The 22,769-nt window shown below is 38.4% G+C and overlaps 1 protein-coding gene across 13 annotated transcripts in view; it reads right to left on the minus strand.

The window, feature by feature from the left end:
- Positions 1-22,769, minus strand: part of TCF4 (transcription factor 4) — a 316,621-nt gene that overhangs the window by 146,361 nt on the left and 147,491 nt on the right. For all 13 annotated transcript variants that reach the window (XM_074952379.1, XM_074952376.1, XM_074952383.1 and 10 more), the window contains one exon: positions 5,585-5,649. In XM_074952379.1, coding sequence (XP_074808480.1) covers positions 5,585-5,649 — 65 coding nt within the window. The remainder of the gene's footprint in view (positions 1-5,584; positions 5,650-22,769) is intronic.

A 22,769-nucleotide genomic window follows, 5' to 3' on the forward strand; every position in this document is an offset into this window, starting at 1 on the left:
CAAATAGAGCTAATAATTCATCCTTTCCCCCACTCTTTGTCTATTTACATTGTAAACTCTTCAGGGCAGGGACGGGCTCTTACTGTGTGTTTGTACTATATCTGGCACAATGGAGCATCTCAGCTGGGCCCCCTAGGCAGGACCATAGTGTAAGTAATAATATACGCACCCGCTTCTGGCAAAGTTTCTGAGGTTGGCCCTCTTGGCTCCAGATTCAAGAATATACAGATCTATGCTCATCAGTCATCCTTAAATCACTTCAGTGAATACAGGGATTGCAGCACAACTCTTCATACAGGGTATCAAGGAAGACTAAGACATAGCAAAGCTTTTTTTGGTATTGTGTCTTTCTAGATCCCTAAAATATTTCTCACATTACTATAGGTACTGTGAGATAGAGCTCAATAATAACAGAGTGAAAGAGAAATTTAAAAATATAATGAAAGGAAAAAAGGCATGTTTTCAGATGAGAGTAGAAATGATAGAGAGTTAGTGAGAAGGAAAGAAACAGGAAGGTAATTCTAGGTGGCTAGGGCTGCGAAGAAGAAGACTCTTGCACCAAGAATAATAAGACAATATGGACAGAGAAAGCATGTGATCAAATCAGTGGTAAATGAGTGCAGGGATGTGGGCTGGTAATAGAAACAGACCAGGTCTAAGCATGAAGCGATTTTAAAAGAAGAAGGACTATACTGACCTGGATCCTAAAACGAATATAGAACTAGTGTAGTTGTTTCAATTGAAATAAGGATGGAATTACAAGTTTTACCCTAAAATTTTCTGCATTTATCTACTTATTGTGAGAACTTCAATAATTCTGTAATTTATTTCAAATACATTAAGGCTCAGATTTTTAAAGTCTATAGTAGTGTCCATAATCAAATAGGTATTTTCAGGTAAGTGTATAAATATGCATATATGTTCATGGCTGGATTGGTAAACACGTACTAGGAGGAATCCCTAGTCTTTCTGTCTGCTCCATGTAGTATTTAAAATGTGATAGTTTTGCTTTAAACAAGGAAAAAAGTATTCCCCAATTATCCCTTTCCAATTAAGCCCAGTATATACTATTTTGTACATAAACATCGAAAAACTCAACCAATACGAATGATGATTTCACAGCTGAAGAGGTCTCTTACTCAGCAGAGGAAATCTTGATAGCTGTAAGGAATCATGCCAATTCCTATCAGCCAGAAAAGAAGCAGGGACAAGCAAGACTATTGTCTCATTGGCCAACAAAGGGGGCCCCCCACTGAAAATAGCCTGTTCAATCACCATCTACAAAAGGGAAGGATGTTGTCAGTCTCCTTCTCCCCAAAATTCTAATGACCTCTGCCTTAGCCCTCCGAAACAAGATACCTCGGAACAGACCTTCTACAGGAATTGAAAGCTTTACACTAGACATAGCACTGAGAGGCTCGTTGCCCAAGTTATCTGCACTGAACATTTGCACTCACATTCCAACGATATTTCCGTTGCACTGGAATGGCTGCAAATTTCTTTCCTGGAATTCTTTCCAAATAAATTGGGATGAATTGCGCTCTATAACATGTGCAGTACTCAGTCCCTGACCCAACCACAGTTGGTCTCATCTCAACAAATCTTTAGCTGCAGAACTAGATGGAGCTGATGGCATATCTGAGTATGCTGGAGAGTCAAAACTTGAAATTGCTAACAGATGTAGGGAAGGGAGCAGAATGTCAGCTTTACAAGATATAGTAAAGATACCTGTGTGCACTCTGAAGGCATAATTCTATTTAATTACTGGGGCTGTTTACCTTTTTCTATGCTAAATTAAACATGTTTTTCTTTAATTTAAAATATATTGTTTCCCTGTATTATTAAAAAGAAAAGGAGTACTTGTGGCACCTTAGAGACTAACAAATTTATTTGAGCATAAGCTTTCGTGAGCTACAGCTCACTTCATCGGATGCATGCAGTGGAAAATACAGTGGGGAGATTTTATATACACAGAGAACATGAAACAATGGGTGTTACCATACGCACTGTAACGAGAGTGATCAGGTAAGGTGAGCTATTACCAGCAGGAGAGAAGAAGAAGAGGAAAAAAAAACAAAAACAAAAACCTTTTGTAGTGATAAACAAGGTGGGCCATTTCCAGCAGTTGACAAGACCGCGTGAGGAACAGTAAGCGGGGGAAAAAAACACACCTCTGAACAGCATACTAACCCACAGAGACCTTCCTACCAACACTACCAAAGAAGGATTCCCTAGGTGGACTCCTCCTGAAGGTCGAAACAACAGACTGGACTTCTACATAGAGTGCTTCCGCCGACATGCACGTGCTGAAACTGTGGAAAACCAGCATCACTTGCCCCATAATGTCAGCCGTGCAGAACACAATGCCATCCACAGCCTCAGAAACAACTCTGACATCATAATCAAAAAGGCTTACAAAGGAGGTGCTGTAGTCATCATGAATAGGTCGGAATATGAACAAGAGGCTGCTAGGCAGCTCTCCAACACCACTTTCTACAAGCCATTACCCTCTGATCCCACTGAGGGTTACCAAAAGAAACACCACCATCTGCTCAAGAAACTCCCTGAAAAAGCACAAGAACAAATCCGCACAGACACACCCCTGGAACCCCGACCAGGGGTATTCTATCTGCTACTCAAGATCCATAAACCTGGAAATCCTGGAAGCCCCATAGTCTCAGGCATTGGCACCCTGACAGCAGGGTTGTCTGGCTATGTAGACTCCCTCCTCAGGCCCTACGCTACCAGAACTCCTAAGTATCTTCGAGACACCACTGACTTCCTGAGGAAACTACAATCCATTGATGATCTTCCAGAAAACACCGTCCTGGCCACTATGGATGTAGAAGCCCTCTACACCAACATTCCACACAAAGATGGACTACAAGCCGTCAGGAACAGTATCCCAGATAATGTCACAGCAAACCTGGTGGCTGCACTTTGTGACTTTGTCTTCACCCATAACTATTTTACATTTGGGGATAATGTATACCTTCAAATCAGCAGCACTGCTATGGGTACCCGCATGGCCCCACAGTATGCCAACATTTTTATGGCTGATTTAGAACAACGCTTGCTCAGCTCTCGTCCCCTAGTGCCCCTACTCTATTTGCGCTACATTGATGATATCTTCATTATCTGGGCCCATGGAAAAGAAGCCCTTGAGGAATTCCACCATGATTTCAACAATTTCCATCCCACCATCAACCTCAGCCTGGACCAGTCCGCATAAGAGATCCACTTCCTGGACACTACAGTGCTAATAAGCGATGGTCACATAAACACCACCTTATACTGGAAATCTACTGACCACTATAGTTACCTACATGCCTCCAGCTTTCAGCCAGACCACACCACACGATCCATTGTCTACAGCCAAGCTCTACTATACAACCGCATTTGCTCCAACCCCTCAGACAGAGACAAACACCTACAAGATCTCTATCAAGCATTCTTACAACTACAATACCCACCGGCTGAAGTGAAGAAACAGATTGACAGAGCCAGAAGAGTATTCAGAAGTTACCTACTACAGGACAGGCCCAACAAAGAAAATAACAGAACGCCACTAGCCATCTCCTTTAGCCCCCAACTAAAACCTCTCCAGCGCATCATCAAGGATCTACAACCTATCCTGAAGGACGACACATCACACATCTTGGGAGACAGGCCAGTCCTTGCTTACAGACAGCCCCCCAACCTGAAGCAAATACTCACCAGCAACCACACACCACACAACAAAAACACTCACCCAGGAACCTATCCTTGCAACCAAGTCTGTTGCCAACTGTGTCCACTATTCAGGGGACACCATCATAGGGCCTAATCACATCAGCCACACTATCAGAGGCTCGTTCACCTGCACATCTACCAATGTGATATATGCCATCATGTACCAGCAATGCCCCTCTGCCATGTACATTGGTCAAACTGGACAAGAATAAATGGACACAAATCAGACGTCAAGAATTATAACATTCAAAAACCAGTCAGAGAACACTTCAATCTCTCTGGTCACTCGATTACAGACCTAAAAGTCGCAATTCTTCAACAAAAAAATTTCAAAAACAGACTCCAATGAGAGACTGCTGAATTGGAATTAATTGGCAAACTGGACACCATTAAATTAGGCTTGAATAAGGATTGGGAGTGGATGTGTCATTACACAAAGTAAAACTATTTCCCTATGTTTATTCCCCCCCCCCCCCCTTCCTCAGACGTTCTTGTCAACTGCTGGAAATGGCCCACCTTGATTATCACTACAAAAGGTGTCCCCCTGTCCTTCTTCTCTCATGCTGGTAATAGCTCACCTTACCTGATCACTCTCGTTACAGTGTGTATGGTAACACCCATCGTTTCATGTTCTCTGTGTATATAAATCTCCTCACTGTATTTTCCACTGCATGCATCCGATGAAGTGAGCTGTAGCTCACGAAAGCTTATGCTCAAATAAATTGGTTAGTCTCGAAGGTGCCACAAGTACTCCTTTTCTTTTTGCGGACACAGACTAACACGGCTGCTACTCTGAAACCTGTATTATTAAAGAATTATTAAAGAACATGGCCATATGAAGGGAATGAAGGGAGCAAGTACTCCCCTTTCCATTTGGAAAATAATACACTTTTTGTGTGTGTGGCAGAATTAAAAAGTATAAAGCTTTGAATTTTAAAAAGGGTTATTAACTTCTTTCAATACTTTTCCAAAGTAAGAAACAAGTGCACTTATAAAGGGGAAAGGAAGCTTAGCACTGTTCAGAAAACAAAATGAATTTAAACATGTGATTAATACTGCTACTGAAATTAAAAAGAAAGCATCTTTTTAAAAAATCAATTGTCTTGAAACAAAGCTTAGACTTTTGGCTATTGATAGTATTTTTAGACTCAGACTCTCTCTGGAGAGTTAAAAGTATGCAAATGCAGAGTGCACAGAAGCACAAACACACACAAGCTATACCTTTGTATTACACTGGCATTTTATTATTTAATTAAACTACTCTTATTTTTCTAGCTCACGCATGCTTCCCTTGAGACGGCTTTGCTGTTAGCCTGCTGGCCTTGACTTCCAGCCAAAAACAATTCAGAAACAAAAAGGGACAACAAATCATATTTTCACAGACATTTTTATCCCTCAGTACAACCCTGTTTTCACACAACATCATGCAGACTCTGTGAAAACTATAATTTATTGCAATAGCCATCCAAAACCAGGGTTTGACACATGCTCTGCGGTGTGTTTCCACTTTTATAATGTCTTAAATTGTGCCATTAGGAAGGAACTGTTATGCTGAAACCGTACAATATCGTTTCAAAGGACAGTAATCAATAGTTGATAATGGCCTAAGAGATACCAGTAGGCTGACTTAAATACTAGTAGAAACCAGTAACTGTATCTCCACTAAAACAGCTCAGACAGAAGTTGTATTACACACATTTGCAGATAAAGATTAGTTTTGAGAAATACCTGTTTGCAAACAGTTTTGTGTATCATGAAGACAAGCTCTAAAACGGATAATCAACCTTACAAAACAAAGCTAATTTATCAGGCTATTTATCACTACCTTTCCACTGCATAGATTATCACTTACCTGGTGGCAACCCTGTAAATTTGAGTCTCTTCCATATGATGAATATGACCCCCTTTCAGTTTTACCTGTCAATAAAAAATAAATAGGTGTGTAAATGTTACGAAATGTATATATCTTCTCTCCATATTTCATATGAAATTAACCTACATATCCATATCGGTGTTTACATAAGTAAAACAGGCACTTCTGACCACATACTGTACGTAGGCAACAGAAAGGGATTAACACTTTATTCTGGGCATGATAACATGGAAATACGCCTCCTATTCTTAGCCATACTGTTCCACACACTTCCTAAAACTGTAACTTAAAGGGATTCTACCACTTCTCTATAGAAACAAATAGACTTCTCACAGCCTCATCTATGGTACACCCTTTTTCTGTTCCCCATCTCTCTCTCACAAGCTGAACAATTGTTTTTTTTTTTTTATTTATTTACACAGCAGGCAGGCTACCTATAGTGTGACCCCCGCATAGTAATTCCCATTGATTAGACTGACACTCACTGGTGAGGGCAGAGCTAATCAATCATAGGCTCTCCAGATGGCGAACTTAACAAAGAAACTGTTCAGGATTCTGCTTTTTTTTTTACTCTCTTTCCCAAGAGTAAATTCCCTCATGATCAACGTGATGATGGAATTTACACCTGGGAAAGAGAAATTTGGTTGGAAATTTGCCATTCTCCACCAAAGTTCCGACTGAACCAGCAGTGCTGGGACTTGAACAGAGGCCCAGTGACTGCCAAGCCTTTATGCCAACCCTAAGTACCTAATTTTTTTTCAGTAGGCCTTTAAAACACAGATCCAATAGCCGAGCTGTAGCACTGGCTACAGGTATGCCATATTTAAAAGTAAAATAAAGATCCTTTATAAATTGAAAGACTGGTCTTGAACAAAATCAATCAGGAAAGAGACAGTTGCTGCAGAATGCTAAGTCGTAGCTGGATGGCACTAAACCATGTGCAAGTGGAACAAAGAACAATCAGGAAGGTTGGTACAAAACATACTGGCAAAAAGGGCCCGTGAGTTGGTGAGGATAATGACAAGGGGATGGTAGGATGATTGTCAGACAAAATGTACAAGAACAAAGATCACTAAGGGCATTATTGATAATTCTGAAGCTCTTATTACAGTTAGGAACATATAAAATGCCACATACAATACTTGCTCCTAAGGGCCCGATGTTACACATGCAACTTATCAATGCCAACAACACCTGGGAACGCAGACCTAAGGTTCAGATTATTTCCCAATCAAATCTATAATAAATTGTAATAACTGGCTATACACACTACATTACCAATTCAAAGTGAATCATTTATTCAACATCACTACCAAGGACACATTCATTACAAAACATTTTCTTGACAAAAATGCTACTTTATTTGGAAACGTCACGCTGTAGTAATAACAAACATAACCATGGACCAAGCAAAGCTTGTCGTTTTGTTGGCATTTTGTGTTGGGAAAAAAAAGAGCAAGTGGACTAAGATGACAAAATTGTGTTTCTTGAAGACAAGTGTTGAATGGCAGTCTAAAATATGACTAAATCTAATTTTCAGTCAATTGAACAAGACATAATATAGCAATTTTTCTAGTATGGTCTGATTTTTATAGAGATAATACCTACGTTATGTCAGATTATTACACAGAAAGTATGCAGTAAGTTTTAATGGTTCTTAAAATTATCCTAAACATACTTTATCCCATTTTGTCAGCTGTTTTTATTTTAATATATAAAGCTACTATATCTCTTGATCTCCTTTGAGAAATATTATTAATGAGGTCTGGCTTGTAAGAGAGGTTTGGGATAAAGTAATCACATCCTATTCTTTCTTAGTCCCTGGAGTGAAAAACAAAAGCATAAAAACTTTTTGTATAACAATTTAAGAATTTTTGTGGGTTGTTTTGTAAATAAACTCATTACTTCACAAAAATTAACCAACAATCTGCAGAACTTGTTTGTATATATTTAGTAACTTCCAACAGGACTTCTGTGTGGTAATAAAAAAGGGATGAAACATCTATTTTGTTACCCCCACAGATTCAGCGCGGAGGAAGCCTCAACAGAAAAAAAAAAAACCACAATATTGAAATGACAATCAAATTCTAATCTTGAATCCTGGGGCTAGTGCCGAGATCTAAAAACAAAACATCTTGCTGGTATGTGTTTGGAGTTATGTATGTTACTTCACATCACCCCAATAAGGCTACTTGTTTTAAAGTCAGAAAGTCTGTACAAACAAAAAATGCTAAGGATTGAAAAGGGATGGTGGTGGTGGTGTGTCTGTGTGTGTAAGCTAAGTACAAGCCAGAACACAAGAAACTCTGAAAGCAATTCTCATTTGTTGCATGGGTATCAGTCGTCTTCTTTACTATCATATCAGATACAAGCTGCCTCATCTTAATTTCAGTTGTTAAAAAATATTTATCCAGATATAAAAATAAACCCACTGCAAATTACAAGTTGTCAGGGTTAAAAATCTACTTCTATTTGTGTGGGGGAGGATAAGAGAACAGCATAGACATGAATCATTCTCAGTAATTTGAGTGTTTCCATGACATCAATGGGCACTCGTCCAGGACTCTGTCGAAGTCTGTGAGGTACCAAAGCAGCACAGCAGCCAGCAGGAGATTGAATTTTTTTTTTTTAAAGGATTATGCTCCTTGTAAAGATTTCATCTGTAGCATCCACTTTTACCACCAAAAAGATAGCTTTGGAGATCATGAGTGAAAACATTTCATTCTGACAGTGTAAGCCCTTAACTTTATTACATTTTTTTTTTTTGTTCCAAAATACTGCTAGAAATCTGCTTCTCTATTAAGAACGAAACCACAATTTTTGAGAAAATCAAGAAACCATTTAAAAAAAAATTATATATATATATACACACATACACACACACATTCACAATCAATTGTAATTATGAAATTAACATTTTTTTGTAATGACACTTCATTCTGTAGGCAAAATTTCTTTTGTATAAATTGTCCATTTAAAATTAGCTACAGTCTTGATGTTGATTTTCTGCTTAAAATTCACTGGCACATTTGTTTCCGATAATAAAATTTGCAAGAGTGCTGATAATATGCCAGAGGAGGCTCTTAAAGTAACTATTTGTGCTCACAAATACAAAAGCTTCTCCTGAATTTCTCCATTTACTGTACGCTGCGTCTCATTTTTCGTCACCCTAACACAACAGTATGTGTTTTCTAACTAAGGTTTGTCAAAGCTAAAGATTATTTACAAAAAAAAAAAAAAAAAAAGAAAGAAAAAAAGAAAGGTTTAAGAGAGAGTCTACAGTGATGTCGAAACCCGACGCGTTCACTGCGGAATTTTCGAGACAACCCTCTAGTACTAGAATGCGGCAGCCGCTGCGGATACTTTTTGGCACAAAGACAATGGTGGCAGTGCCAAGCCCCATGGCTAAAACTACTCAAAAGAGGCATAAGGGTAGCATTAATCGCTCAAGTCTTTTACTGCATGGAGTACTGATGTCCATAATTTAAAAACTAAAAGTACCCGTTAGTAATATGTGCTGTAAGCAAATGGGAGGGGTGGGGGGCGCTTGAAATACAGACCAAGAAAATATCTTGTCAGACATTTGATTAATTTTTCTACCTAGAGGACCAAATGTTAAAATGTGCCAACTGTTTCTAGCACTGAGCACATGTAACAAAAGATATATCCTTATGTGGCTTTATGTTCTGACAATTGAATCAAAGCTTCATAAATATAGTTGACCTTCAGTAGAGTGTTAAATAACTTTGATGCATGCTGTGTCCTTAAAATAATGTATAGAAAGCATCTTTATTATTAATAGAAGTAATTGTAAAAAAACTCTTTTCAATTAATTGACACAATGTATGCCAATCAAACTAACTATTAACAAAGAACGGACAACATACAGCTCCTCTTTTCTGACAAACACATTGATTCTGCAGTTTTATACTCTATAAACACCCACAAGAAACAAAAATATTGCTTATCTAAACTGAACTAAATGATTGCTTAAGCTACATTTGCTAGCATTTTAGTTTTACTGTAAGAAAGAGAGCAGCGTAGGATTGACAATCAATCAATAAAGAAGCCACTTGCCTCTCCATGGTGCACTTTGAAAAATTAATCAAATTAAGTAGAAAATTTAAGCAACTTCCAAAGCATAAATGCAAGTCATCTAATTCTCCACTATATTTTCCTTTGCCCTGAGAGATAGGGCACCTTGTCTTTAGTATGCAGAATAAGGAGACAGGAGGCAACTCTTTCCATCTGCTAAAGAAAAAGGAAGTGCAGCTATTGTTATAGATGATTTGAGTTCAATGTTTATGTTGATTTCATGTCTGACAGATTTTTCTAGAGATCAGCTCAAGCAGTAAAATTGAGACCCAGATTTCCAACACTCTGAGATTTCATGTTTAAATTTTGGTTTTGCTTTAGTCATGACAAAGAGAAGGCCAGTTAAAAAAATATTATTTGAGTTCAGTTGGAATTCGAACAGCTCAGAATTTGGGGCTATTCAGGTCTGGGGTTTTGGTTCAGACCCACTTCTTATTTCATCATCATGTATTTTCTCACATTTTTTGGAATCTTATTTTTGTCTCCTCTTCCTCTGTTCTGCATTCACCAGCAATGGAAGAAAGGATGTCTCAAGAACATCTCAAGGATTAGCTGATTGGTCCACCCAAGGAGAATGACAAATTAAGGAGAGGGAAAAATCACCAAGCATCATAAATGTCAAATCTAAAGTATATTTTGGAGGAAGTTATCAGCTACTCAAGAGGGGTTTGTAATGGAAAACTTCTTTTCTCAACTTCACATATAGTTTCATATTTGATCAATATACAATGAACAATGTGCAATGTTATTAATATACAAATAATAAGGTTTAATTTACATCACCATTAGGATCATGCGACTTTTTGCCTGAGCCTAGATTCCCCACATACTTCTACACTTCCCTGATGTCTGTTGGAGTTTCGGTGCACAGGAAATGAAGGATTGACCCTTATATAGATAGGCATCAAGAATCATTTAACTCACCACTGATGTGTAGCCACCACGGGGCTGGAATGCAGCGCCTATTGGACAGCACAAGCAACACTGCACAATAGTTTACAAGAGCAGTGTTTCAGTCTGTCAAGATTTTCATTTTGATTTTGTTTATTAGAGTTTGAAAATTTGAGTAATTTTAATTTATAATTAGACTCAATTTAAAATGCAAGTTCTCGGCCTTAACATCTTTTCCCGCTAAGAAAGCAAAAACAGAACCCCACCCCTCATTATATGCCAGGGGGTGGGGGAGGGAATTCAACCAACCCCTTTCATGTTTGAACAGTTGCTATTCCTTTTGTGCAACAGCTACTTTTCATACTGTTTTGGCTTTCTTATCCTGCTGCTCATTATGTTTTGGAATGGTGGAGAGGGTGCAGTGCATTGCAGGAGTCCAGGAGCGAGAACAGGTGTGCACATCCGTTGTGTATATTGGAGACTAGTCCTGTGGAGGGACAGAGGGCAGAGTAGGTGGATTTGCTGCCAAACAGATTCAATAGCTATTCTCCACCATGGAGCAAGTGCAAAATGACTCAAGAGGCTACTGGGCTTTAGCAACATCTGTAGATCAGCTCTAGTAGGGTACATCTAAACTGCAGCTGTGAGTGAGCCTCCAAGCCTGGATAGACAGACTACTGCTAGCTCAGCTCAAGCTTGTGGGCTAAAAATATCCGTACAGATGTTGCAGCTTGAGCCATAGTTTGGGCTACCCACCCAAGCTCAGACCCCAGCAACTGGGTGGTCTTGAGAGCCCAAGCCACCACTTCACATCTACACAGCTATTTTTGGCATGTTCACCTGAGCCTAGCTAGCCAAGTATATCTACCCAGGCCGGGAGGCTTGCTCCCTGCTCCAGCATAGATATACCATAGTGTTCTGAAGCCTGGGCAGAGGTATAATTCTTCTTCCTTCTGCCTGCACACAGACATCCAACACAGTTAGTCCGGCTGGGCACAGGATTTGGGGCTATCTATGTTTCTCTCATACTTTTATGTCTAGAATGCATAATGCACAATATCCAATTTATTTCAATAGGGTTTTGCATAGTATAATTTATCCTACAATCATATCCAATGGTAATGGAAGTATCATGTCAATGAGCTGTTTCATTCTTTGTATTACACGTGAAGTACTGACAATAAGAAAAATCCTGCAAATTTTAAGCTAAATTTGTGCAATACAAAACAACGATACCCGACACTGAATCAGATCTAAAGAAGGGCCCGCGAACTAGATATAAAATCAAGGGAAGCAGTAATCCCAATAATTTTAATGGCATCAAACCCAGTTAAAATGTGCCAGAGATCTGGCACAATATTAGTGGAAGCACACTTTGTTTTCTTTTGTTTTAAATGAAACAGGCTTTCTGCACTTACATTGACATGCAGTAAACAGTAATGGTTCCTAGAGACTTTACGATGCCAATGCAAGGGGAGATTATATTTTTTTTAAACAGTACCATCAAAATATAAAGGAAATTAAATCCTAAAAACCTACACTAAAATAGCATTAAGGAACTGACAAACAACCTAAAGCAAGGAAATTCATAGTTAAAGTGACATTTCATCACTAATTCAACTCGTTGATCTTGATTTTATTCTTAAATAGGCAAGTCTATTTCTTGCATATCCCAAGGACCAGGCTAAAAGTAGCCAAGGGCTACTCCACATGAATTACTAGGTTACACATGTTCAGTCCTAATGCACCCCCTATTGCCTACTGCTTACATTGCAGGAATAGAGCTGCAAGTTGTGGGATAGAGAGGTGGTGTGCAAAGGCTTGAGCTCTTTCTGATGTCAAAGCCAAATGGCAATATAGCAAGAATGTGGGCCCTGCAAATGCCTGCTGCTCCAAATTGCATACCTATGCATGTTTCACTAAAGTCTAATATTTGTTCTGTGTTTATGCAGTGTGTAGCACAATGGGGCCCTGGTTAAGGCTGTGAGTTTGTCACGGAGGTTGGAAGTCACGGATTCTGTGACCTCCGTGACTTCTGCAGCGGCCGGTGCACCTGGCTCGGGGCAGCTCAGGTAGCCCCTGCACCAGTTGCTGCTGGGGCAGTCTCGGGCCACCACGCCCTTGCCCCCTTCCCTGAAGCAGCAGAGTTTGGGTGTGAGAGGGGGCAGGGCGTTGGGGCACGGGACAGGGTGAGCAGGCTCTAGGCAGCGCTTTCCTGGGGGGCTCCCTAGAAGAGGCAACATCCCCCTCACTCAACTGCTAGGCTGAGGTGTGGCCAGGCAGCTCTGTGGACTGCCTCCACCCAGATCGCTGGTTTCGCAGCTCCCATTGGCCAGGAACCACAGCCAATGGGAGCTGTGGGGGTGAGGCCTGCAGGTTCATAAAATATTGATCCCAAGTCAAAAGACTGAGGCAAGCTGCTTACACATCCCATCTCCGTAATCTACCCATCTACTACCGTATATAACAGTGATGCATGGCTTTTTGTTAAGTCTGCTTTTTAAATGAAAAACCCTTGAAAAATTGGTACTTAAAATGGTAACAGTAAGAAACTGCTGACAATGTACTAGTTTGTGCTACTTTTATATAAAACAGTACCTTATTCTTTGAGTAGTCCCACTGACATCAATGGGACTATTTGAGAATTAAGGAACTATTCAATGTAATGGTGGTACAATCTTCTTTTGAGTTTGTAAGAATAAAACCATTTACTTGTGCCATTGAGAGTTACTACTTGTCTTGATAATATATTGCTATATAACCACTGTAAGTTAAGGGTTGATCTTTTGAGAGGTGAGTACCCTCTGGCTCCCACTGACTTTTTGCTCAGCACTTTGCAACAGGTGTTCAACACCTTGCAGGATAAGGCCCTTAATCAGTGCACAGGACAGTATTATCATTTCTTAACAGTAATAGAAACCATGCATGTAATGTGCTTTGTATCCAGTACATTCACTAACTGGAAGCAGAATACAAATGTAACAAACTCACAGAATTTTCATGAGGAAAGTGGTTAAACAAAAACAGTTAGTGATATCCAATGGGCTTTGAAGAAATTACATTTCATGGGTTAAAGAAATCTTATTACCTCAATGTGATGGACCTCTAAATTTGTTTATCTCATAAAACTGTTTATTCTACAGAAACTAATCTCAGGTTACCAAATATGTTTCACTAATGAACAACTATTCAACTAAACTTAATGTATAGAGGTGAAAGGCTATTTTTCTTTTAAATAATGATCTTTTCTAAATTTAAAATGCCTCTGAACTTAGGCATTCCTTTTTTCATAGATTCACAGATTTTAAGGCTGGGAGGGATGACCATCTAGTCTGAAAACCTCCATAACACAGGCCACAGAATTTCACTCAATTTTATTTTGGAGGGAGGCAGGCAACATTAGTAAATGCATGCACCATATCCTACCAGCACCCAGCTCTGGCACTTGCAAATACCATAAGATAAGCCCTAGAATAAATAATCATTACAAAATATGAAATATCATAGAATCTTATTGGAGTGAGTATCAAAGTAACAAAAAGGGTCAAAGTTTATACGAGTATGCAATAAAAAAGAAAAATATCTGTGATAATGCCTGAATTTTTAAGCAAAATGTAAGAGTAGAATGTAAATGTTGCTTATTTTGTTATCCTAAACAAACCTCATAGTTTTTTAATTGCAGTATATTCCAGGGTAATTCCTTATCATTTGTTAGGGGACTATGGCTCAGGAGATTTTTATCATGTATCTGGAAACCTGGGTTTTCACTCAAGCATGAAAACAGAATCACTTTAAAACAAGCCAGATACATATCTAAGGCTATGAAAGAAGCAGAACTGAAAGAAGACAATAAACTTTGATACAGCCTATGTGTACAGGCTTTAAATCTTTAGACTGTAAACCCTCCCCTATCTAAACCTTTATTAAAAGGTTACTAAAACAAACCATGTTGGACATGGTTAGGGATCAAGAGATCAATTAGAAGTCTTATCTTTAGGATGATGGGTCAAATCCACATCTAATCATTATCAACAAAACTCATTCTGACTAAATGGCTGTATTTTGTCCTAAAAGTAAAACAAGTCTTGTAATCTCTTTTTTTTTTTTAGCTTTAACAGTATATTAATCCAACAAGACACCACACCAATTCAGGAATATCTTCCATTCAAAGGGGTACAATGATAAGCATGGGCGTCCTCTGCACTAGCATTTTACCTGGTTAAAATACATGACCTGTGCCTAAACAGAGAACTTCAGAGTCACTGGTGCTTTCAGTGCTTATGTCATAATTTATAAACAAAAAAATAAAAGCACAAAAACCTAGCATTTTAGCAGTCTATCAGGTTAATATGTAACTTGATTTTCTTAAAAAAAAAAAAAAAAAAGCAATGGCTATATATAATTTATAGCATTTAACAGGCAAATTACACATAGCCATTCCTGACTTTCTCAAGAAAACAAATTAAGTTATATATTAACTGTATTGTCATACATTTCAGGATGCTCAAATATATTTTCAGGTCTTACATGAATCTCCCATCAAACTGGTCCTACATAAAGAATTACTTCGTCAGCTTTTAATTTATTTCAAAATCAAATATAAAATTGGTTCCATTTTCTTTTTGGTTCCATTTTCCCAGCCCTCAGTGCTCTTTGCAATTTTAGCAGAAGTACATATAATGTTGTAGCATTTTAAAATTTAGAAATGCAAAAATTTGCTTCAATTCAATATAAATATCAGTTATTTGTAACATAGCTTGGTAAAGAAAGATATAAAAAGTTTTTCTAATATTTATTATATTCTGATCTTTTACTATTTCCTTAGTGACAAGGCTACATATTGTATAACTTTGATTAAGTAAAAAGGGGTGAGGGTGGGGGAATCAAACCACAAATTTACAGGATATGGCAAAAAAGCAGAAGTGAGCTGGTAAATACATTGCAACATATTATGATCGTGTATCCAGTATACTCAAATCTGCAATATCCAGCAGAGGGCATCCACACCCTAAAATGCTTACACTTGAGACCTGACATTCCAAATCACTTTAGTCATAACAATTTGGGCTGAGAATACAGACAAGCTCATCACATCAGTACACACAAACTAATCAGCACAATGGCTGATGAACAATGACAAAAAATTACTATCAAAAGAAATCTAAAAATGTTTTCTTTAGATACACAAAGAAGTTCATTGCTATGGAAAGCATTCTCTTCCTTTTTCTAGACTATTAAATACTTAGAATTATTCACTACTAAATGCAAACTATGGCATCTTTACTCAAGCAAAACTCCCCTTCATCAGTGGAAGTTTTGCCTGAGTAAGGAATTTTGAGTAGAGACCTAAAAAAAAAAAAAAGAGGTTGGTTTTATACATACATTATTCTCTATGGGTTAAATCCTTACCCCACTGAAGTCAATGGCAGAACTCCATTTGTCTTCAGTTGGTCAAGATATCACCCATATACTTAAATTACCTACAGAACTAGACAGCTACATTACCCACAAAGATTAGACATGTCATTATTTTCAGATTTTATTTAATTTAGAAAAGTTGCATTCTAATCAGTGGAAGAATGCACCAACTGTTTTTCACGATTATTTCAGAAACCAGTGTATTAACTCAAGTTTGTGTTTGTGTTGGACCATTTTAAGATTACTACACATGTTTAAGAAGCCACCAATCAAAATATTCTATTCACTATTGTAGAATGAAGCCTAAGCTTTCAAAGAAGGCAGAATCCTTCATTTCAGATAGGTGTGGCAAGCATAGAGGTGAAAATTTTTTAGCCTCCAGTTACAAGTTGCAAAATGTATTAAGATAATTAACTGCTACTGGCCCATCCACAGAAATGATCACTTTTAACATTCGCGTCACCCCCAAAAACGGGAATGATGGCTATTTGGGTTCCATGTCAGATTTTTTTATTTATTTTTTTTAATTTCAGTAGCCTTGGGAGATGAACTTAATTCACAAGGTCTACAAACCAAGCAGCTTAGGTTACATGTAGGTCACAATAAATAATACTCATCTCTTGGCCAATATGAGCTGCACTGTTACTGCATAAGTTGAAATGACAAGCTTTTATTATTCCTAAGCACTTGATTCTGAAACATTTGCACAATCTGTTAAGTCCAGACAAATTTAAATGGTTCTGACATGCAGCCTGCTAGGGTCAGCAACAGGGATAATGCCTCTTTATGTGGGTAAAATTTTGTGGCATATAGGTCACTCTCTTAAGGGGAATCAACTGTGTGTCTCTTCTTTGCATTTCCACCACAATCCTTCATCCTGCAGCCTGAAGCTGAGAGTGAAATGCAAGAAAGGAGCCGAGCGCTCAAAGCAAAAATCTGCTTCCAGGACAATCCATTATATCTGACAAGTTAAATGTTCCATGGTAGACCATATGGCATCAGAGCAGGGCTGACGATGGAAGAGGGAAACTCAGCAAATGCATCACAATTAAGGAGTTTGACTATAGACTTTATTTTGACTTACTCTTTTATTAAATTTTAAATGTAGTCTTTCCCTTTCAGCATACCCCTTATAAGGCCCCACTATGGGCTTTGCATATATGAGGTTCATCAGAATTATTTTTTCTTCATTCTTATGGTCATACGCATTTTAAACAATGGATTTGAATAAGTCATTTTGACACGATGGATTATCTAAGTATAGAACCTTTCTATTACTAATAAACATAATAAAAATATTAGTAGTAAGTTGTTAAAGACCAGAAACGAGAGACAGAGAGAGAGAAATTAAGAAAAGGAAACTTTCAGAAAAAATGTTGTGACAATGCATTCTCTGAGACTGGAAAAGTCTCTCAAGGGAAAGGATGGAACCCGCTTCACTTAAAACTAGACTGGACACTAGCAAAAAAGCTGCCCATTCCTGAAAGTCATCCTAATGAAGTCACTGAGAGCTCTGTGATTATAAAGTACTTATAGCATTGGGTCCATACTGTCAGCCTGCACAGCCAGAGTGAATGACTAAAAGATCTAATAAATCTTTTCCATCTTTAAAGTTTGACTCCTTTCATTTTCACTGTGCCATAAATGGCCATCCCTCCAGTCTCCAAACACGTAGCGGAATCTGTACCAACGTACACATGTTCATAACTAGTTTCATTTCTTATATCAGAAAAATTTAACAGCTGTGGGTCCACAACTGACATGTTCCTTTTTTTATTCTGTGGTTTGTCCAATAACAGAATCAAATTCTGAGTTAACTGACGACTTCAATTGCAATGAACTAGTCCTCTGTAATACACTTGTAATACACATGGTGGTTTCCTAGCCTACAACCCATAGTTACCTTCTTTGTAGCTATGCTACTCTTCTTATATCACCATTATCTAAAGACAGACATTGTTCAGTTCTAGAAAGAGGTGTTATTACAAGCAGAGTGACTATAATGGAGTACGATGGAGCTAGAAGCCAGGGAATATTGTTGCAGCAAAGCTAGTATTTTGCCCAAAGGGAAGTGTTTACAGTGGCAAATAATGAAATGGAAGAAAGCAAAAATTGTTTTAACTACATTGAACTGCTGTTAAAAATAATTTTAAAATAATACAACTTATATATAAGAACTGTTATTTGCCCCAGATTCCTTGGGGAAAGTCTGAATTGGTAAACAGAACTAAAAGAGGTTTCTACAGAACTATCAAATTAATCTGGTTCAATAACAAACAGGTCTGTTCTCAGCTGGCACCCTTGGTAACAACAGTGGGAGCATTTGGGCGCAATACACAAGAGTTTGTAAAATAGGTAGCTAAAGCTGAATCTGTATTTAGGCACTTAAAAGAATAGTCTCATATTCAAAAGTACTGCAGATCCATCTACTCTGACTGATTTCAATGGATGCTGCTGGATGCACAGAATTTTGAGCATGAGGGCACTTATTTAGGTATCTGAATAGAGTGTTGGGAATCTAACTTTAAACACCCATTTTTATGTCCCATTTTAAAAAATAAACAAATAAAAATCTTGGCACATAAAGGATGAGCCAACACTGCCTCCCATGAGGGGCTGATGTGCTGCTCATTGGAGTCAATGGAAAATCTCCCATTGATTTCAATGGTAACTGAAATAGACTCTTACCTGGGTGAAACTTTCACTGAAGTCAACGGGAGTGGTACTATTGTACCTGAGGGCAGAATTCAGTCTTTTCAAGGATTTCTGGAGAGTGAAACTGTGGTCACTATAGAAATTTTCAACAGGTTTGTAAATACTTAAATTGTAATTATTCTTCTGGTCAAAGAAGAACTTAAAGCAGTTTGCTTATTCAAAATGAATGTTATGCAGCACTGTAACCCCACCAACCCCAACACAGTATGCACCTTCCTACTTTAATTAAGATGCGTTCAAAGTGCAAACTTCAGATACAGATTTGGATTTTTGAACACTCCAAAGTTCAGAGTAGCTCAGATCCATGGTTTTAAACACCCTTATATACATAGATAGGGTCCATGGCCAAATTCTGTAGGTGGGTGGGTTCACAAAGTCCAGGGAGATATATATGCTCGGAGATTCTGGTTCAGGACCATCTTGAGTTAAATCTAATATTCTCCCTATGAAAGGAATAAATATATTTTCCCCAAATTATCTAAAATATGAATGTTTGCTATACATGAGCTCCAATTTACTCCCATTGTATAACCTTATAAAATCTTGCATAACAGACTCACACTAATATTGGGAATTATTTGATGTAAGAAGTCTTAATTTAGAATTGTTGAGGCTGTATCATTTTAGGAACAAAAGACACCTCCCTCCCGTCCTCTTTCTCCTCTCAAAATGATATGAATTGTATTTTGCTTTTGCATAAATCTTTCCAGAGTTCTTTTCTTTAAAAAAATAGGTTTAAAATTTTCTATTGCTATTTTTATATCCTTCTGCCTGTAAAGGCCTGTTGTCTTAGTTAGCACGTACAAACTTCAGATTGACAATTATTAGAACTAATAAAGGCTTCTAAAAACAATCTAAAACATTTTTTTGATAAATCAAGATGTCACAATTCATACCTCATGACAAGCCAAGCTAGAAATGGATGCTGTGTATTTCAGTGGAAAGGCAGTATTTCCAGCATGCCAGAAAAATAAACACTTTTTCACTTACACCAGAATAAATCATGAGTGACTCCATTGAAATCAATGGATCTAAACCAGTGTAAAACAAATGTCAAAGAAAAAATAAGGCCCAGTGTTTCTAGTCCTGGTGGTTCTTAGGATATAGGAACCTAAATTTATCATTGGCCTAGCACTTAGTATTGCTGGTATCGGAAGTTTTTAGTTGGCTATCATTATTTATTATTTGTATTACAGTAGTTACTGGAAATTGCAACCTAGATTGTGGCCCCATTGTGCTAGGCATGGTACAAACATAGAAACAGACTGTCATTGCTAGAAAGAGCATACAATTTAAATAGGCAAAGTGTAGGAGAGAGGAAGTATTATTATCTTAACAGTAAAAAGAAAAAAGAAAAAAGAAAAGGAGTACTTGTGGCACCTGGTGCCACAAGTACTCCTTTTCTTTTTTCTTTTTACGAATACAGACTAACACGGCTGTTACTCTGAAACCTATCTTAACAGTGAGGCACACAGGCCCAAAGCCACCAAGGGACTCAGGCATTGTAGTGCCTAACTTTTAGGTGCCTAGCTACCCAGTGGAATCCAGAAGCCCTTAGATAGGTGCCTATGAGTCCTATGCTATGTATGGGGAGAGACAGGAGCAAAGAATGAGATCCACAGAAGATGCACGAGGCAAAGAGTCTCCTAAGCTAACCAACAGCAGACACTGAGGAGAGGGTGTATCCTAAGCCCCACCCCTCAGAAAGCATTAGGAACCTAAGTCTGGGCTGGAAGGAGGCACCTATATTTGCTTGGGATTCAAAACCGGGAACACTCTCTTGGAGACAGATGTCTAAGGCATTTCTTCCAAGAATAGCAGCAGCTCATGCCTAACTCCAAACAAAATGGCTGGGGGCCAGGAGAAGACTATGGGATACTCTGATGTGGGTCTCAGTTTCTCCTGTTGAGGCAGTTCCACTGTGGATAAATAAATATGTATTGGGCCAGAGAAAGCATGATTAGGGCCACAGAAAGCCAGAGAAAGCATGGTTAGGGCACTCACCTAACAGGTGGGAAACCCATGTTCACATCCCTTCTCATCAGGCATCATCCTGGCTGAGTTTCCTAACCCCTGGTCTAAAGGTTACAGTATGGACTCCTCTTCCTCCACCTGGCCCTTATGTTAGTTAGGCCTGCCAGATTAGCCCCACGGGTGAGTGCCTAGTTTCACCTGATTTGAGGATCCTGCTGGGGTTCAGGCATGAGACAGGCACCTAGACTGAGGTATATCCAAAAGCAGAAATTTAGGACCCTAGAGACCTTTAACAGTGGAAAGTTAGGCACTAAGGGAGTTTAGGCCTCCAGGGTTGAACAACAGCTTAGCAGGGGTTTCAAGGCCTAATTTTTTTGCTTAGGCAACTAAGTCCTTTTGTGGATCTGGGCCAGAAAGATTAAGGGACTTGCTCAGTCACAGAGAAAGCTTGTTCCAGAGACAGGAATTGAATCCATTTCTCCTGAGTTTCAGTCTAAGGCCTTACCACAAGACCACAGTCATGCAATTGTTATTTATGCTGTGCATTTAACAGCACTTTGTGTATAACCCATTTTAATGTTTCCCTGACCTAGTCACTTAGTTACTTTCCACTTTTGTTTATGTGGATACTTCACACAGCAATGGGGAAAGGAAAATGAGCAGCGGGACTCAGCGATAGTGAATGTAGTATTTGAAGCTACTTTTATATATATTTTTTTTAACTGGGAGTATCCCTCTAGAAGTACTCCTGACATAGATGAATTAATGAGCACAGTTCAGGAAGAGAAGACAAAAGGTGCTAAATTAATGTCGTTTATCTCACGATTCCAAGATTATTGCATCAGATACAGAAATAAATTATTTACTCCATGGATATTATAACCTATGTTACTTTAATTATATAGCTATCAATATCAATACATGTACACACAGAAAGGGAGGAAGATGCAAAGACGAGACAGTTACACCAATTCACACCAATATTACACCAGTAAAATGAGGTAGGTCTTCGTGCTTTGTAGATTCTACTACTGTATCCAGACCAACATGTTCATTACTAATTAAAATGTCCATATGGTAGAACACCACCTGATCCAATGAGCTTTTAAGTATAGTAATTGTCAATGCTGAAGTCTTACATTGATAACAAATCTGAAATTTTGGCCTGGACTGAATATTGCATGCATTGTTTTCTAGACCATTAAAGAAATACAATTAAAACTTTAACAAAGTATTTATTTTTCTACATGACTTTTTTTAAAAAAAGGTTTTTTGTTATCCCTCCATTTTAAAAGAATAGAACAGAAAGTTAAGAAACTGTAGAATCAATGCAATTTATGCAAGGTAGCCTATCTCCCCTTGTTTTTTTCCTACAACCCCCCCCCAAGACATTCTGGTTAAACTTGGATTATTGCTGTGCACATTGTAAGATGAGCTATTGCCAGCAGGAGAGTGAGTTTGTGTGTGTGGTTTTTGGAGGGGTGTGTGTGGGGGGGGGGGGGGGTGGTGAGAAAACCTGGATTAGTGCTGGAAATGACCCACCTTGATTATCATGCGCATTATAAAGAGAGGTTTCAAAGAGGGATGGGCTATTACCAGCAGGAGAGTGAGTTTGTATGTGTGTCTGTGTGTGTGGGGGAGGGGGGGGAAGGGTGAGAATACCTGGATTTGTGCTGGAAATGGCCTTCCTTGATGATCACTTTAGATAAGCTGTTACCAGCAGGACAGTGGGGTGGGAGGAAGTTTTGTTTCATGGTCTCTGTGTGTATATAATGTCTTCTGCAGTTTCCACGATATGCTATGCATCCGATGAAGTGAGCTGTAGCTCACGAAAGCTCATGCTCAAATAAACTGGTTAGTCTCTAAGGTGCCACAAGTACTCCTTTTCTTTTTTCTTTTTACGAATACAGACTAACACGGCTGTTACTCTGAAACCTGTAGAATCAATGTTGTGTATTTAACAAAAGGATTAATTTACATAGTCACGTCATATAAAGCAGCTAAGAATGCTCTTAGTGGTTGAAATTCACTGAGCTACATGAACTCTGTGGAAAGACCCTAACATAGTGTT

This window comes from Natator depressus, chromosome 5, assembly GCF_965152275.1.
Source record: "Natator depressus isolate rNatDep1 chromosome 5, rNatDep2.hap1, whole genome shotgun sequence".
Classification (NCBI taxonomy): domain Eukaryota; kingdom Metazoa; phylum Chordata; order Testudines; family Cheloniidae; genus Natator; species Natator depressus.